We start from the raw sequence: 19545 nt of genomic DNA on the forward strand, positions 1-19545 counted from the left end.
ACCCAAATCTCAACTTGAATTGTATCTCCCAGAATTCCCGCATGTTGTGGGAGGGACCCAGGGGGAGGTAATTGAATCATGGGGGCCCGTCTTTCCCATGCTATTCTCATGATAGTGAATAAGTCTCACGAGATCTGATGGGTTTATCAGGGGTTTCCTCTTTTGTTTCTTCCTCATTTTTCTCTTGCTGCCATCATGTAAGAAGTGCCTTTCGCCCCCTGCCATGATTCTTAGGCCTCCCCAGCCATGTGGAACTGTAAGTCCAATTAAACCTCTTTTTCTTCCCAGTCTTGGGTATGTCTTTATCAGCAGCATGAAAACGGACTAATCCACTGATCCAACCATCAGGCTTAATGCTCACTGAGTAGAGATATTTTTCCAAGTGTCGGATCTCTTTGTCCTCACATTCAATGGGGAACTGGCCAGGAAGATGCATGGCAGAAGGGACTGCAGTCTACTCTGTGTATGTTTTCTGGTGAATACTGGGAGGTGATGTTCTGGCCTGCATAAATAAGCATATCTACAGTGAATGGTGCCTTTTTCTGAACACACCCTCCATAGCAGGTATTCTTCCTTCTGGACAAGAGTGCTGGGATTGTCTTCGCCAGAGCTAACACATTTCAGATCCACATACCCAGCCAAAGCTAAATGTCTCTTCCCAACCACAGGTAGTTTAAAAAGAAAACAATTCAAAAACAAGGTTACAAACATTGTGTGGGAAGCAAAATGAAGTGGTGGTAAAAGACTTAAAGCAAGCTTCCCGCGTAGGGGTTCCTCCACCCGAGCCCTGGTTGTGGCCTGGCCCATACCTGCATGCATGCTCTGAACAGGTGGCCCAGACAGAGAGTCCCAGGTCATTGGCCTCTGGATCACACAGGCACTCTTCAGCTGCTCCCGGCCAGTGCAGGGGCTGCCGGGAAAAGAAAATGAGTTTAGATAAGGTGGCCCACAGGGAAGGACAGTGAGGTTAGATAAGGTGGCTCAGGGAGGCAACTTCTTGGCATTTCTGAGTATGGATGGTGGCTCAGGGAGGGCAGCCTTGTGTATAGTCACCCAGCAGCTCCTCAGAGGTACCCCATCAAGGGCTGATCTAGTTATTAGGAGGGCACTGGGAAAAATGGCTCTAGGATCTTTATGTCTCAGAGGGAACACTGAGGTCACTCTGGCTTCATATGAGCCTCCTACTATGTGCAAGATACATGATCCTGTAAACCTCCATTTTTTCAACCATAAAATAAGAATAATATTCCTACTTCCCAGGCTTCTAAGGGAACTGAAATGAGATAGAAAGCATCAAACACCAGCACTCTTAGTGGATACTGATGTTTTGTCATTTGCTCCTGTTTTCAGCTGAAGGCCTTCAGCCAGGCCAGGCACCCTCCACACCCCACCTACCACATGCTCGAGAGCTGCGCAGGGTCACTGACCTGCTTGATCATTGTACATGTTGTGTTGGGTGCCACCTGATCATACCATGCTGTGAACAAGAAGCACTCATGCAAGCATTCAACTGGCCCTGACGGAATATGCCTCATGCTAGTAAATAATGTACTAGAGCCCAGCAGAATAATGAGTCAAGGGAGATGTTGCCCCTGCCCCGGGGTCAGTTCTGCACAGAGATAAGCTACATTCAGAGGTGAGCAAAGTCTAGAGTGAGAGGAAACAATTGATGTAAAGCTGTGGGTCTCAGAGCCCTGGAAAAAGCCAGCTCTGGGCCTCCTGGACAGCCAAACATCTGAGCAGATTCAGCTTCCCTGGTTACCCAGACTGACCCCACCCCTCAGAGCCCCACAGCAATCTCACAGCTTCAAGCAGCTGGACTATGGCAGGGGTCGCTGGCATGGACAGTTACCTATGGACCCACCCCCTGTACCCTTGGAGCCGTGACACCAGGGCTCTCTGCAGGGAGCTTGGCACCGTGCAAAGAGGCTGCAGCCAGAAAGGGAAGAACGGGTGGTGGGGGGAGGAGAAGTCCAGCCTCACAGAGAGGTGCAGCACAGAGTAGCTTTGGAGACTGGCGACGGACGAGGCCTCACTCTGACTTGGTTCCTGTTGGTGCTTGCCTTGCAGCATGATCGACCCACAGTGACTGAGAACCCCAGGTGTCAGGCCTGAGCTCCAAGGCACTGAGGGTAAAGGGTGGGTCAGGCATGGGCCTGTCCTCTGGGAGTCCCCAGCCTGCTGTGGGATGCAGGGTGGATGACTTTCATGCCTCCTAGAGCCAACTAAGGTGCCCAGGGAGAGGCTGCGACAGGGTGCTCGTGGGCTCAACGGATGGAGAAATCCCCACGGTCTGGGAGGAGCCGAGAGAGGCGATGATGCTGAGGTGGCCTTCAGGTGGCCTTTAGGGAAAAGGAAGGGCTTTTCTGGGCCTGGGGTTTTATGACCCATGTGATCTGGGCCACATATGCAACCCTTTATTGCTTAAAAGCCAATCACTGCCAGTCACAAAAGGATGAAATGTGAATGATTCCACTCATCTGAGGAACCTGGAGCAGTCACATTCATAGACCAGAAGGAGCATGGCAGTGGCCAGTGGATGAGGCGGGTGGAATGGGAGTTGTGTCGAATGAGTGCAGTTTCAATTTGGGAAGACGGACAGAGCTCTGGGGATGGACTTTGGTGATGGTAGCACAACATCGTGAATGGACTGCGTGCTACTGAACTGACAAGTGGTTAGGATGGTAGATGTTATATTATGTGTATTTTACCACAATTTAAAAACATTTTAAATGTGAACTTTAAAAAAATCCATTTACTGAAAGCTTTCCCTGCCAGCCTTAGAGCTAAGGATACACCAGGCACATTGCTGTTCTTGAGAAGTTCCATGTTTAACAGCACAGACACGAGCATGTGGGTGTCAGGGTGGAGGGGACAGAGGGTACCGCCCTAACTGGAGCCAGCGATGTGGAGGAGCCACACCTTTGCCTGAGGCAGTGGGGAAAGGCTTCAGAAAAGCAGTGATGTGAAGTCAGAGGCCACCTCCCAGGAGTGGGAGGGCAGGCAGGAGCTGTACTTCAGGGCAGGCAGCCACTGGCACCACGTGCTGTGTAAACAACTGCTCAGGAATGCCACTGGCAATGGGGTCCTGCCTCCACGTGTCAGCCTTCCCTCCTGTGGTCACATGCCCAGGCTTAGGCCAGCGGCATGACCTGCACCTTTCCACACAGACCTCATGTAGGCCACCTCTCCGCTGGCCTGCGAGCTCATGAGGTGGGGACCACAACTGTCCTGCTCATCACTGAATCCTCCACACCTGGCCCAGGGCTGGCACACAGTAGGTGCTCAATCCATTTTTCTAGTAAGACTAAGGAGGCCCTTGCTCATGGTATTCCTCCTCTTCCTCTCACAGTGCCCAGATCCTATTCATCAGTCAAGACCTGATGTCGCATCTCCCAAGCAGCCGTCCCTGGTGCCCTTGCTTGGAAATTGCTGCACCGTTCATGGAGCCTAACGCTGTGTTCGAGACCAGCATCAGGGCAGTCACCACAGACCCAACCCATATTCAGCTTTTATAACATGATTTAATTCCCACAGCTACCCAGTGGGGAGGGATGACTATTACTACCACTGGACGAATGAGGAAACTGAGGCCTGGGGTGTTGAATAACTTCCTTGAGGTCACACGGCACTAGACCATGGAGCAAGTATTGGCAAAGGACTTCCATGATGCGGGGCTTGATCCAGAACCCTGTCAGAAGGGGCCCCTGGCAGAGTGGCCTCTGTACCATGACAGAAACACTAAACGTCTCAATTGCATCACTGTCATGGCCTTTGGCCCACCTCAGACTTCAACTGCAGTGGTGGGGGGCAGTTCCATGAGAGCTCAGGCTCAGTTGAGCTTACAGCATCCTGGCTCAGGTGTGGCCCTCTCTCTGCTCTAGAGATTCTTGTCCATCTTGGGAGCCGTCTCCTCCACCCCCACTATTCCCACCTTACCCAAAAGCACGGGAGAGTCCAGGCCTCTCAGCCTTCGACCAAAGGGAAGTAGGAGCCAGTACATAGTGTTTGCCTCCTGTCCTGCAGTTCTAGGAGGCCTCTGCACACCTCTGTGGAGCTGAGCCCTGGTTGCCCTCAACAGCTACCCAGTGACCCCTACCCCTGTGACCACACTTTGCCTGCTTCCCCAACTCCCTCTCTCTCTCACTCCTTCTTGGTATCACCTCCACAAAAACATACCTGCACCCAAACCAGTGTCTCAAGCTGTGCTTCTTGGAGGTGGGGTTGCGGGAATCTTCCAAGAACTCAAAAGCCTAGTAATTAAGTTTCCCTTTTCACCCACAAGTTACCGGTAACTCGTGAGTTATTAAGGGTCATAAAAATTTGGCATTTGTAAACCGAGATTAGAGTTATACTGAATATTACAGAGGGTGCCAATTCAGCTTTGTATCAAGAAGGGCAGCAACCATGCAACACTGAAAAGCCCCTACTGGGCATGACCACTGGCCAGTCGCTGGAAGGGCCACCATTCTCAGGAAGGATGCTTTGTGGGCAACACATCCTCAAGATGGCCTTGAGTCAGTCATGGCTTCTTCTGCCTTTTAAACAATGAAGTGCTATAAGGTACCATTAGTTTGGGTGACAAATGAAAGATGTCCACAAAGTCTTGGACCCTCCTACATCAAGACGTGGAGCCTATTTCTGCTCCCTTTGAATCTGTGCTGACCTGTGACTATTTTAACCAACAGTATGGCAGCAGTGACACCAGGCTAGCTTCAGGCTTAGACTTGAAGAGAACTGACAGCTTCTTTTTGGGATCTTGGAGCCCTCCTGCCTTGCAGAACCTTGCTGGAGACCCCACATGGAGAGGAGTCAAGACTACTCACGGAGGGAGAGGAGCTCCATGAGCACTGCCTCCCAACCATCCAAGGAACTAGCCTGTGAACAAAGTCGTCTTGTGTCCTCTAGACTAGTCCAGCATCTGCTGGACCCCAGTCAATACCACATGAAACCCAGAAGAATCCCTCAACTAAGTCCTGCCTGAATTTCTAACCCAGTTCACTGTGAAATTTCTAATCCAGTTCATTGTGAAACGGAATAACACAATAGTCATTGTTTTAAGCCACTATACTTTGGGGTCATTTGTTACACAGCAATAGATGCTCAAAACCTTTTTGCTTTACCACTGTTGATTTAGTTTGTGGTGCACAGCAATGTACATTTGCATCAACAGAATTGGGGGCAACAATTTTCTAAGAATTACTTTAAGATGATAGTTATGGATAGAGATACAGGTATAGATATAGATATAGATACACACATAGACTTTCAGTTCAAATGAATCATCCATACCCTCTTGCTGAAGTAGCTGGAAAACTCAACCCAAAAAAACAGCTCCTGCAGCAACCTTCATTGGTCATATGCTGCCTGGGAATCTGTGCTATTTCTATAAATTGCAGTGTAAATGTAATCCAAGTCCTAGGCTATTTTTAAATTTATGAATCGTTGTTTTGTCATGTGAAGTTGCATTTATAAGCCCACTATTTTTACATATAAATTTAAATGATAAGAAACTCATCAATAGGAAAGGTAGCATGGTGTAGAGGTTAGGAGTTGGACTCTAAGGCCAGCTGCATGTGTTCAAATTCTAACCCCTGGGTTTCCTCTCTGTGATGTGATGAGAACAACAGAAACACTTAACAGAGTCATAAGACTTAAATTAGTTGACGTGTACACATGCTCAGGATAGCACCTGGCTGATAATAAGGTCAAATAGGCTTATTGCAACTTGTTTATTTGTCCTCTCCAATTTCATATTATCATCTAGTTCCTTCTTCACCAAAAAATGGGAGCATCATAGAAGGAGGAATGGGAGGTTGGCCCTAGAGTGTTTAACATAGACTTAGCCCATAGATGGCCTTCTGTAAATCTCTGTGGAACTGATTGACAGTTACCCAATAAATATATACTTTTCTTAGACATCTAACATCCTTTAAACAATTTCTTGGCCGGGCGTGGTGGCTCATGCCTGTAATCCCAGCACTTTGGGAGGCTGAGGATGGTGGATCACCTGAGGTCTGGAGTTCGAGACCAGCCTGACCAACATGGAGAATCCCCGTCTCTACTAAAAATACAAAAATTAGCAGGGTGTGGCAGTGCATGCCTGTAATCCCAGCTACTTGGGAGGTTGAGGCAGGAGAATTGCTTGAACCCGGAAGGCTGAGGTTGCGGTGAGCCAAGATCATGTCACTGCACTCCACCAGCCTGGACAACAAGAGCAAAACTCCGTCTCAAAAAAAAAAAAAAATCTTCAGTACAGATCACTGCAAAGCATCAAGCACACGGTGGTTTGGGCCCAGAGAACAAATGTGTCACACCCACCTGCGCCCGATGCCTTCTGGTCCAGCCTCCTTGCTGCCGTCCACGTTGAAGTTATCCAATGATGTGCTCAACAGGCCTCCTGCAGCATCCTGAAGCCTGGATGCAAACAACTCGTTTTCTGAGCATGACAATCTCTGAATCCAAATGAGAGGCTTAGACTGGGCCTGGTATGCAGGACTCAAATTGGCCGTTTGCACAAACTTATCATGGTCTGAATTTGGGGAGAAAAAGATAGACATACACACAGACAAGAATGATGCTGGATCCATTGCTCTGGTGGTTGTAACATATCACTGGGCCCCCGCTCTCCTCCTCCTTTCTTTTTGTGCTGCTATTTTGTCTCCTGCGATTATCCCTGAGAATGCAAGTTCTCCTAATTAGCACTTGCTAATGAAAGAAACCTCAGAAACAGAAGAAGGAAGAGACAAGATGCTCTCTCTCCCCCTGCAGCTGACAGGACGCAGAGCCAAAGAGCCTGTTAAAATGGGTGCTAACCCTAGAGCATTTGCGGGTGCGTCGGGCTCCGGCCGAGCCTCCTGTGAAATCAGCTGCCCCATCCCCTTCTGCTTTCTGCTTTTACAGATCTGTCCTCCCAAACATTCTTGTAGCAAATGTGCCTCCAAATCTCCTGAGATCCCAAGATTAGGCTCTGCTCTGTGGAGTATAACCTTTAATCTCTACACAGCATAGTTTGACCTGGTAATCATATTTAATACAAAGTCCTATTTCCTGAAATATAATGTGAGATGTGTTGGGTCCCCCCAGCTTTGACACTTGCCTTTCTCCTTTCATGCAGACATGTTTAATAAATAACTTTGATGAAGTCTTGAACTTAAGACCACGGATGTGATTAACTCCCCACTTCACTATTCACATTGTTCATTAAAAAAAATGGGATTTGAAAAATAGAGCTTTTAAGTTAATGAGGCTTTACATAAAGCCAAGTTAGTATTTTAAGAAAGGAAAATGATGAATACATTCTGACCATCTGTGCCTTGCTAAAACCAAGAAGGAAAGAATGGTCAGACACATGGTAGTGGTGTGGCTCCTGGTTTCTCTGTGTGTGCATGTGTGTGTGTGCACATGCACTTCTAGAGCCTGGTGAAGTGCCTTCATTTCAAGGATATCCATGGGCATATATTTCTTCAAACGGACCCCCCTCTCTTCCCTACAATGGTGTCTGGTTCCCCGCCAGGGCTGTGCTTACTGCAAAGCCAGCCTTTTAAAAAAAACTTTTTGAGAATTTTCTGCATGCATGAGGCATTATGATACCGTCACTCACATACAGTAGGCAAAAAGCAATGGAGGAATATGAGTAAATTAAATGTGACCTGCAGCTTTTGCACAAATTGCGTAGTATCTTAATCCGAGCTTGGGCTTGTTCAGAAACAGCAACAACAGCAGTAATGTCAACATCAACTACTAATATTTGCTGAATGCTTACTATGTGCCAGGCACGGTGGGAAGCACATTATCTTCATTGTCTCATTTAATCCTCACAATAATCCTGTGGGGTAGATATTATTATACCCAATTTAAAGATCATGGAACTTGGGGCTAAGAGAGTGTTAATAATTTGCTCATGGTCCCAAAGCCAGTAAGTGGTAGGGCAGACTCACACTCAAATCTGCAGACTCCACAGTCCACGCTGGAAAATGGGGATGCTAAGGACACAAAGACAATGACAGTAGCAGGGGAGATTGATCTGAGACACGCCCAGCCTTCTGTTTACCAGGGCCCAAAGGGACAGTGACCTTAGAGTTAATCATGATGGATATTAATACCCACAGGCGGATATTCTAGGCAGAGACAGTGGAGGCAAGGTCGCAGCTCAGAGAGGTTTAGCGGGTTTGAAGCAAGACTGTACAGAGCCTGTGATTACAGGAAGGAGCCATCCCTTAGAGGCAGGGGACTCACAAAAGTTAGCAGAGGAGACAGAGCTCAAGGGCCTGTGAGATGCTGGAGAGTGCCTGGAGCCTGAGGAGGAAGCTCAGCTGGCAGGAGAGGGGCCACTTAGTGAGGTCAGGAAATGAGACCCTGGGTGTCAAGCACTCAGCATCAGGGACTCAGCCTACAGCTGTGGGCTGGTGGGGCTGCTGGTGAGTGCCAGTGTCATCGCCAGGCCTCAGCTTCATGGGGCTGACTGGGTGGACAAACAGTGGAGGGGGGATTTGTTGGAAGATGGTAGAGTCAAAAGTAGACAGCCTTTCAAGAATGGAAGGAAGCATTGCCACGAATGTCCCAAAGCTACTAGTGAGCTGAGGACAGTGGACAGTTTCTATTCCCTGCTGTGGGTGACTCGTAGCATAATTGTGGCACTAGGGAAATAAGACTGAATCCATCTGGATGTCAAGGGCAAAGTCCAAGTCACTTACAGTGTCTCAAGGACACAGGATATACTCAGAGCCAAGGGCCACAAGGAAAAGACACCCAGGACAAGATTCTGGGCAGCTCACTGCAAATCTGCAGTCTTGCAGCCTTCTTGTGCAAGGGCCGAGACCACCCCTGCAGCCCCCAGGCCACCCATGAGAAACAGCTGAGCAAAGGCCCATGGGCCCCACTCCGCAGGGCTGACAGATCCTGCCTATTTAGTCCGGAAATTATGCATTTGTAAAAGCTCAGTGATCTATCTTTTCTCCCCTCAGAACCAAATATAACTATAAAGTAATATGCTTATTGAGATAATTCACAGAAGAATGACTAAGAAGCACTTGGAAAGTGCTCAACTGCTCAAGAATCAAAGGACTGCAAAATAAAGCCACAGTGAGAAATCACTTTTACCTTCAAATGAACAAAGATAAACACGATGATATCTATTCCAACAAGGATGCAACAAAACAGGCAAGACAATACTGGGCTTGAGAATGGCACTCGGGAAAACAGCAATAGTCTTAAAAATGCCCAGCGTTGGTACCCAACAATTACACTTCTGAGATCTAGCTAAAAGAAACGATATAAAATATAGAAAAATGTTTCTTCCAATGATATTTATCATATTATTTGTAATACTTAAAAACAAAAAGTGAACTAAATATCAAAAATGGGAAGGGTTCAGTAAATGATTGTAATTCCACACAAATCATCCATTCATTCATCAAAAAACATGTATTAAATACTTCCCATTTGACACACCACACCTCTGTTCTGTGCTGGAGCTGCTCTTGTGGAACTCCCAGTCCACTGCTGACTGCAGGCAGGCATATCCACAAATAAAAGTGGCAGAATAATATAGGTGAGAAGACAGAGGTCTGCACAGCAGAGGGAGTGGTCCATCCACCTAGGAAGAGCCACCTGGGGGCAGTCAATCAGGAAAGCCTTCAAGGATGAGGTTACCCTTAAGCTTATTTACAGAGGATTGGACTTATCTTGGCGGTCTGAGCCAGGACGGGGTTAGGAACGCGCTGTAGGCAGAGGGTATGCTGGGCACAAAAGCCCTGGAAGCTGAGCCATCCTGGTGTGCTGAACAGCCTGCAAGCTGGCATGAAAAACAGCCAGAGACCAGAGAGGAGGAGCCAGGGCAAAGAATACGGCAGGATTGGGGACAGAGTGGGAAGCGTCTGGCATGCCATTCTAGAAGAAGAAGTTTGAGCTTGTCCTTGCAGACAACAGAGAGCCATTAACAAGTTTTCAGCATGGAAGAAAATGACAGGATTGGTCCTTTTGAAAGGTCACTCTGAAGGCTGAGAAGGACTATTATCCGGGACAAGAGTACCAGCAGCAAGTCCATTATGTGACGTGCCTCCATTTCAAGGATATGAGATGTGTTGGGTTCCCCCAGCTTTGACATCTCTCTCTCTGTTTTTGGTGACAAGTGGGGTGGGAAGAGAGGGTGCAGGCCCCGACACTCCCAGTTTCCTGCAGGAAGGCTGGGTGACCCGCTTTGAACAAGACAAATATCATGGCAAAGAGAGGTGTGTGAGAGGAAGAGATCAATTACGGATGCCCTGAGCTTGAGGGGTGTGTGGGACCATCAGCTGGAGGCGGTCAGTTCTCGGCTGCATGTAATCGCTGAAAAGGGTTACATGAATCTGCAGAGAGAGTTTCTAAAATGAAGAAATATTTTAAAAGGCAAGGAAACTTTGTCTAAACTCATCCTTTCAATGCAAATGAATGTTAGATTCCTAAAAACTCCTAAGATGGTAGAATGTGCAGTTTGAGAAAACAGCCTATTACAAGCCAAATAGGCCTGAAAGGACTAATTTTACAAGTGAGCTCATGAAATATTTATAAATATTTTACAGTCACTGAAATCAGGCAATAAAAGCAATATCGATGGTGTTTCACACACTGTTCTCAGCAATAGCAGGTAAGTCAGGTATAATTAATTTACATTTGTCACCTCCAGCTCCCTGGAAATATCCTGGAACCACCAGCCTGTGGTTTCAATGAAATGTTTATATGTTCATCTGGTTCTGCTGCAAATAATAAAATAAGCTACCATTATTTTCTGCATTTGGTTCTGCATCTGAAAGTTCAGCAACTTTGTTTCCCAGTTGACCCCAACTCCTGGGCCAGCCCCAGGACCCAACGACACAGCTCCCATATGAATTGGCTGGCACTGAACAAAACCCCCGTGAGCAGGAGCCACCATTACTACTCTCACACTGAGCACAGAACACCAGACACTGAGCTAGAAATGTTACACACACGCACCTTCCCACTCGAGCACAATACAAACCTACAGTATGGTCTGTGTGCGCCAATGAGGACACTCCAGCTCCGAAAGGGGAAGTGAGCTGCCCAAAGTCACACAGCTAGAAAGTGGCACTCCCCTGAGTCTACTGGACTCCACAGGCCACATTCCAAGTCAGTGTTTCTGAAGCTTATATGTACATTCAAATCACTTGGGTTCTTTTTAAAAGGCAGATTCAGATTCAGATGGTCTGGAGTGGGGCCTGAGATTCTGCATCCTTTGCAAGCTCCCAGATGACATGCATGCTGCAGCTCCAGGAACCATGCTCTGAACATGAAGGGTGTAAACCACTATATTATATTGCTCCCTTTTATGGCCAAAGAAGAACTAATGCTTAGACATTGACAGCAGCTGTGGTAAAGCCAGTGCACAAAACCAAGTCTCTCTAGCACTGAATTCCATGCTCTGGCTGGTTATGAAAGGCCATAGTACAGGCACTGGGCCCCAACAGCCACAGGTTCAAACCTTGGCTAGGCCCACCACCAAGCAGCCGGCACATTACTTAACTTTTCCAAGCCTCAGTTTGCTCCTCCACATAATGCTGGTACCTGCCTCCTGGGGCTGCTTGACCAGGGCGGTTTGAGAAAACAGTAAATTATGAACATAAGGGAGGTAATTAGTGTAAGTACTTAGCATAACACCAGGAAAAATTAGTAATAACAATAGTAAATAGCTCCATAGCACTTCGTAAATGCTCAATAAATATTAACTTGTCTTATGTGATGTGTGCCCCATTTTAACCAATAGTCTCACTCTTAGTTATAACAATAATACACACGTTCATTGTTGTAAGTTTAATAAATATCAAAAAAGTATCACAGAGAAAACAGTCATACCTGTATGCCTAACTCCCAAAGGTAATAACAAGTAACATTTTGGTGCAGTTCATTTCTGTATTCTTTCTTATCTTAAAACACATTAATATTAACCAAATTAGTGTTGTGTGTCTATCTATAACTATGCTATTCAATACGGTAGGCACATGTGGCCATTTAAATTTAAATATAAATGGACAAAAATTAAATAACATTGAAAATTTAATCCCTCAGTTCTTTTTGCCACCTTTGAAGTGCCCAATAGTGTGAACAAATGTGAACCTGAAAGAGCCAATCCCTCAAGATGGATTCTGAGTAGCTAACTGGGCCCAAATTTAAAATAGATTGCTTTGGCTATTCAGGCTCTTTTTAGGTCCCATATGAATTTTAGAATAGTTTTTTTTTTCTAATTCTGTGAAGAATGACATTGGTAGTTTGATAGGAATAGCATTGAATCTGTAAATTGCTTTGGGCAGTATGGCTATTTTTACAACATTGATTCTTCCGATCCATAAGCATAGAATGTTTTTCCATTTATTTGTGTCATCTCTGATTTCTTTCAGCAGTGTTTTGTAGTTCTCTTTGTAGAGATTGTTCACCTTCCTGATTAGCGGTATTCCTGGGTATTTCGTTTTCTTTGTGGCTATTGTTTAAGTGGGATTGTGTTCTTGATTTCACTCTCAGCCTGAGATGTTTTTGGTGTATAGAGATGCTACTGATTTTTGTACATTGATTTTGTATCCAGTAACATGGATTGAGCTGGAAGACATAATCCTAACAAATTAATGCAGGAACAGAAAATCAAATACTGCATGTTCTTCCTCATAAGCAGGAGCTAAGCGTTGATCAGACATAGACATAAATATGGGAACAATAGACACTGTGGACTACTAGAGGGTGGAGGAAGGTGAGGTGGGTTAGAAAACTACCTATCAGGTACTACGCTCACTACCAGGGTGACCGGATCCATACTCCAAACCTCTCAGCATCACGTAATATTCCCATTTAACAAATCTGCACATGTACCCCCTGCATCTAAAATAAAAGTTGAAATTTTTCTGAAAAAATGAGTTCAGGCAAAAAAAAAATCCTACTATACAAGGTACCTGAAATTTTTAAGATATGGTCCTGGTAAAACAAGGGTATTTATATTTTCTGAATTTAGAAGCACAGTAAGCAAAAGATCTGCTAAGCAACCAAAAGTAGGAGAATGTGATGAGTTACATTTCTCACTGTAATTGCTAAGCAGCAGCAAACAGCTTCCTGATTGGTACAGGTGCTTCCAGGGCTATTTAACAGGACATTCATTGTTATTCTTGTTGGTAGGTAATCTTCAACTGTGCCGCGTTCAGGTCACCATGCTGTCCACCTGATCTCTAGATTATGTGTATTGCAGAAACATTTTAGTGTTTTTCCTTGCAAGGATTCCAATCTAAACACAAATGACAAACTCTGCCTCTTCAGTAATCTGGTCCTGCTATGAATTTAATACCAAACTCTCAATTAAGGGTGATACAGCAGATGGCTGCAGACGTTATGGCAAGGACCATGGTGTATCATTACACTACTTCCTCTTCCTGGGCACACAGGAAGTCCTCCCTTTCCAACCCCTCTTGCAGTTGTCTTGGGGGCCGTGTGACTGTGTTCTATTAATGAAATGCAGATGGAAGGAATATGAGTCACTTTGGGATCTGGCTCTTAAAACATCTTGTGCAGTTTTACAGCTCTCTCTTTCCTTTCTGGAGTAATTGTTCTAGATAATGGAGCTCTCCACTGAAGCAGCCGAGACCCCAAGTCGCTGGAGGAGAGCTGCAAAACAGCCAGACTAAGAAATGCCTGAGAAGAAACCTTTGCTGTATTAAGCCATTGAAATTTCAAGGTTTATTTGTTACCTTTTGTGCAAAATTGCTTTATGTTTCATAAGTAAATAAAAACTAAAAGCTAAGAAATATAAATAAATAAATAAATAAATAAATAAATAAAACAGAGCCAAGCAGCCATTTGCTGACTAGAGGTCACACAGGTACTCTCAGTTATTTGAATATCCACCCTTCTGTTTAACATTGGGACTTGCAGACCTCACCTGAACCAACCAATCAGAGCTCACCTGCCTCCTCGAATCAGGGCTCAGCTGTATCAACTAATCAGAACTGCACCGCATCAACCAATCTGAACTAAGCAAGTTTGAATCCTTCATTTGAATAAATGAACTTGATTGGGAACCTAGGTGGGAGCTTTCTCTATAAAAGCCAAACCCTCCCTTTGTTCTCCAGAACACACCTTTGTTTTATACTAAGGTTGTGCCTTCTGGGTTTGCAGACTGTGACAGGAATAAAGTCTTTTTCCGTCAAATTCCTTTTCCAAGAACTTTTGTTCATGATAGGTCTGTGTTGCTAGTGACTCCCACACTGAACAATGCAGATATTTCCATCATTGAAGAAAGTGTCATTGGACGGTGCTAGCTAGACACAGTCTTATAACTTCCTTTTCCTCACTTAGCACCATATCACGTACAGTTTCACATATCATTGTCCAAAAACTGATTTTACTGTCTGAATTATATAGATGCTCTTGGTTTATTTATCTGGTCTTCTATGTTTGGATACTTAGATTGCTTTCAAATGGTCACTGTCATAAATGACACCCTAGTATATGTCCACGGGCAGCAACTTTTGTGTATGTCTATATTGATTATCTTAGGATAAATGTCTATCTACAAGTAAAATTATGGGGCCAGGAGGACATGCACTTTTTAAGGCTTTTGATGTATATTTCCAATTGCACTCTGAAAAGATCATATCAATTTACCCTCCCAGTGTTATTTATTTTAGTGCTTGCCAACTTGAGAAAATAAAACTGTATTTCATTTTTATTGTGTTTCTGTCATTATTAGAGAGATTTACAACCCTATTAGAGGTCCCCAGATCAATTGTATCTATTTATACAAATTATCTTATGAAATAACAAACTTGTCAAAGTGTATATGGAGAATATAGCTTCTACTCACCAAATAAAACATGGGAAGGCTGCCCAGAGCCCATCTGTGCATTAAACCCATGCTGGGCTGAGCAGAGGTCCAGTAAGTATTTACTGGTCTTGGCTGAATCTGTGACAAATGTGTGCTTCTTCCCAGTGACACTGCTTGTGATGGTGAACTTTTTTTGCTGAAGGAAGCAAACACAGACTTTAATACATTTATCATCCACAACCCTCCACTGACGCAAAACTGCAAGAAAATGCTTGGTCCCTCGCTTCCACATCCTGTAGCAGGCATCCACGGGTGCATGGCAGATGCTGTCTGACTATGGCCTGATATTTTTCTTAGCTTAAAGAAAATCCCTCTTTTTAGTTTTTCCTTCATTCATCAATCAAATTGTTTATCAAACAATTACTATTTTCCAAGGAGCGTGCTGGGTGAAAAGAATATGAAGTGGGTCAGGTACATTGACCTCAGCAAGGACGGAAACTAACCCTCAGTGTGCATTATGAAAACCACTAAGTATTCCCATTGTTTTTATTGTACAAACTCCAAGAAGTTGTAGACAAAATCTCAACTAGTCGGGTTATGAAAAAGATAAAAACACCTGTGTGTTATAATATTTCTGGCTATAATGTAGCAGATTCTGTTCTGAGTGCTTTATGAGTATGAATTTATTTTGTCTTCACAACTACAGAATAAGAGAGATTCTATCAGTATTTGTATTCTACAGACGAAAAAAAAAAAGAGCAAGAGTCCTCAAAATGCCACAGGAGTTGAGGTCACACCACAAAGAAACGCTTCCCCACATTATACCTTCAAGGCCTACATACAAAGTGATAATATTTGTCCAGCTCACTGGGCTAAACTGGTGAAGATGACCTATATGAGGCTACCTGTATAGAGCTTTATGAAAAAAATACAAATTTTTGCAATATATTATTCTGATAAGAACAATAAAATATATATAGGTGATATTAAATATTAATTCATATAAAACTTCCAAATAAAATCTTCATTCTAGATATTCTACCTATTTTAATAAGAACCTTCAGCTTGCTCCTATAAAGATAACTTTATAGAAACAGGGCTTATGCTTGAAAGCGCTCCCGGAAACCCCTGATCCTCTTTAAGGCTAATCTCTTTTAATTCCTGATAGTCACCATTTCTAAGAAACTCCATTCACGCATGTCAGATATCAACAAAAGGCAGATAAATATCCATTGCTTTTTCTTTGAGAAACTCCTTTTTACCATTAACCTAATTTTAGATAAATTGCTCATTCTCTATATACTCTTCACTTTTACTGACAAGTATAGTGCTAAGCCTCCTTGTGCTAATAGGAATGGATTCTGAATCCAATTGAACTGTACTATAACTAGTATTTCTTTAAATAGTGTGTTGTCTCAAGCATTCATAGATGCTGCTCCACTAGTCGTAATAATTCTTCTTTAGTACTCAACTGATCATTTTATCCACACTTTTTCAAAGTTGAATATTTGCTTGAAATCCATACACTTTGTCAGTACACACCAATAGGCTTTCATGCAATCCTGACAGTTTTATATTAAGTTTATTCAGATATTAAGCATTTTTTATATGAACAAGTCATTTTTTCTGAGACAGGGTTTCGCTCTGTCACCCAGGCTGGAGTGCAGTGACACAATCATAGCTCACTGATACCTTGAAGTGCTGGGTTCAAGCAATCCTCCCACCTCAGCCTCCCAAGTAGTCGGGACCACAGGGAGGCACCACCACACCCAGGTAATTTTTGTATTTTTTAAATAGAGACAGGGGTATCGCTATGTTGCCCAGGCTGCTCTCGAACTCCTGGGCTAAGTGATCCTCCTCAGCCTCTCAAAGTGCTGGGATTACAGGGGTTAGCCACTGTGCCTAGCAAGAATAAATCACTTTTTAAAATGTAATAACTATTTTTTAACAAATCTGAAAAGGGAGAATCATTCACACACCCACATACAAACAAATACACACATCGAAGTGTCTTTTAGCTTATAAACTCTCAGCAAAACTCTCCTTTTCAGATATCAGTGCTCCAAGGTATCAAACACCAGAGTGGAATGCTGATCGTATTTCTTGACATAAAGGTGAAAAGAGTCTTGACTGTCAAGACTCTTTTCCATCATTTAATGGAAAATTCTTATCTGCAAACTTTTGCATAGGCAAGCTGCTACTCTGTGTATACAGTGATGTATAACTCCAATCTCTGTGTTTTCAGCACCAGCATGAAATCCTTTCTTTGCACTTCTGTGGTTGCAGTAGAAATATTAGGTTGGTTCAATTACTGCAATTACTCTTGCACCCACCTAATTCATAGCAGGTGCTTCTGTAACATGTTGGTTTCAAAGCATCAGTTTACCATTTTGAATATTTTCATCCCTAGGAGTTTTTTTTTCTGTTGCTATTTGTTCATCTGCTTGATTATTTGTATTTCATACATCTTTGTACGAAATACAAATAATATTTTTCTAGGCAGGGGAGACTTGTCATGAAACTAATGAAACTGAAGCTCCAGGGCCCTCACTTCCTGGGAGGAGCCCTGGCAATGCATTCACATGGTCTTATAATACACAGAAAGTAAGACGTTTTCACCCCAGTTGGTTAAGACCACTGACTCTTTCTACTCGGACACACCCTCCTTGCCACGTCCCTTCGCACCAGGTGGTGTTGGGTGATACGGAGCAGATCCCTCTAAGAAGTTGAGATGGGGATACACTTGGTTTAGATTTAGTTGGATTTATTTAGGTGATTTGAAGACTTTTCTAGAATAGTTACTTTATTGCTAGCCATCCCAGAATACTCCTTCCATTTGTCTAACTCACCTAAAATCTCAGCAGAAAGGTGCAGGGCCAGCAGCCAGATGAAATTGACCATGCCCTATAATACCCAGCCCCCAAAGGAAGCATGAGGTTTACAGAGCAAGTAGCTGATCTACAGGAAGTTTTTGCACTCATCAGAAATGAAAAACTGTAATTTAGTTCTCAAAAATACTCATCTAATTGAAATGCTTCCCTATCAGGGATATAGTCTATAGTTGTGTATACTGCATTATCAATACACCACACGATTTTTTTTATGGGAATACCATGAGATAGAATTTGTCAGGTTTCCTGCATTTGCAGCAAATAATTCTTTTGCAGCACTAGAAAGAGCAAAAATGTTTCTGTGCAAAGCTGCGTGTTTCATGCATCCTATTAATCCTTTCAATAATAAAAACAGATTTCAATCCACCATGCTAAAAGAAAAACTAAACTATATTTCTATCCTCTCTAGAGAAAATGATATTACAAAAGTGCCATCATACAGAAAAGTAATCAGAGTATGCCATTAAGAATTTGAAAGGAAAAAGGTATTACAGACATTGTCAGGAAGTTAATAAAAATATTACTTGCTGGCTTTTGTGATATCTGCAGGATTTGTTCAGCTTTTAAAAATTCATAAAGTTTTTGTGATTTCTTTTCTCATTCTAAATAAATATTTCTTTCATGCCATCTTTTGTAACTTTGTATTCTTTTTCATAAAGAGGGCCCTACATAGCGTGTATCTGCTTCTGTTTCCATGCATTTCTCTTCAGAGATTTAACTAGTGGCGATAACTAAGAACAGTTACTAGCATGCATAGGTTTATTGTTCTAGAAGGAACAGGTTTTTGATTGAACAATCAAACCACACATGGACGCCAACACATCTACAAATCATATTCTTTGGAAATGTCATCTTTCTCTATTTCCTTTGCTGCTTTGGTGCAGGCTAGCAAGATGAATGATCTGTAATTGTTTGAAGACTTTTGGCCTCAAGTATTAAAAAGCAAAATTGAAACCAGTTTCCTGAGTTAATTTTCATATTGTTCACTGAATTCCCTATTTTGTGCTTACAGAAGCATAAAGAGTTCAAGTCATTTTCTGCGTAAGATGCTTGGTTTGCAGCAAGCTGCTGGTGACATTACTTTATCTGATGACTGTTCCGTAAAAATAAATTATTCATGCCAAGGAAGAGGATGATCATCAGAGAATGGAAACCCTGATTAAGTATTTTTTGAGCTACTAAGTTTGTCTTCAGAGCCTGATGACTTCCCAGTTTTAATCAAGAAATTAATCAACTAATTTAATCAAGAAATCCCCTGGTAGGGGGGAAATAAATACCTGTAAAAGTTAAACCAATGTATACATAAAGTACTTACTTAAGGGGACTGTTGAGCTTTACAGCTTCAAAAAAATCCATTTTTAAAAATTACTTTTTAGGTTATCTGCATTTTTATGAATATTTTGAAACAGTGCGTTGAAAAATCTGAACAATTAAACATGCAATAAAGAAAATAAATAATGTAGTAGTATAAAATTCATTAAACAAAATTCTTCATATAATCTTTCAGTTTAGTTAAAGTAATTTGAGTAATTAAAATTCTGAAAAATTCAAAAATATAAATATTGTTTCATTTGAGTTTGGTCAAAATAATTTGGAAAAAAAGTCAGTTTCCTGATAATATACAGGCCACTTGAATAAACTCAATTAAATTGTGCTCAATTATTATTTATTTTTAGACGTAAGCTTTTTTCCTGAAAACAAACAATAATTTATTATGAAATTTTATCTTGACGATGTGTTAATTTCAAAGCCAAGATGGAAGAAATAAAAGAAACGTCCTGAAAATGAATGAAAGCAATTACGTTCTACTCAGGAAACTCTAACATCAGATAATGATACAAATAGTGATCTAGTTAG

General features: G+C 42.9%; 1 protein-coding gene across 1 annotated transcript in view; it reads right to left on the reverse strand.

Moving 5' to 3' along the window:
- Positions 1-19545, reverse strand: part of FRMPD2 (FERM and PDZ domain containing 2) — a 95048-nt gene that overhangs the window by 29582 nt on the left and 45921 nt on the right. The window contains exons 14-16 of the mRNA XM_063727554.1: positions 14837-14993; positions 6322-6532; positions 810-910 (exon numbers count right to left, since the gene is read on the reverse strand). Coding sequence (XP_063583624.1) covers positions 810-910; positions 6322-6532; positions 14837-14993 — 469 coding nt within the window. The remainder of the gene's footprint in view (positions 1-809; positions 911-6321; positions 6533-14836; positions 14994-19545) is intronic.

Source organism: Pongo abelii, chromosome 8 (assembly GCF_028885655.2).
Source record: "Pongo abelii isolate AG06213 chromosome 8, NHGRI_mPonAbe1-v2.0_pri, whole genome shotgun sequence".
Lineage (NCBI taxonomy): Eukaryota > Metazoa > Chordata > Mammalia > Primates > Hominidae > Pongo > Pongo abelii.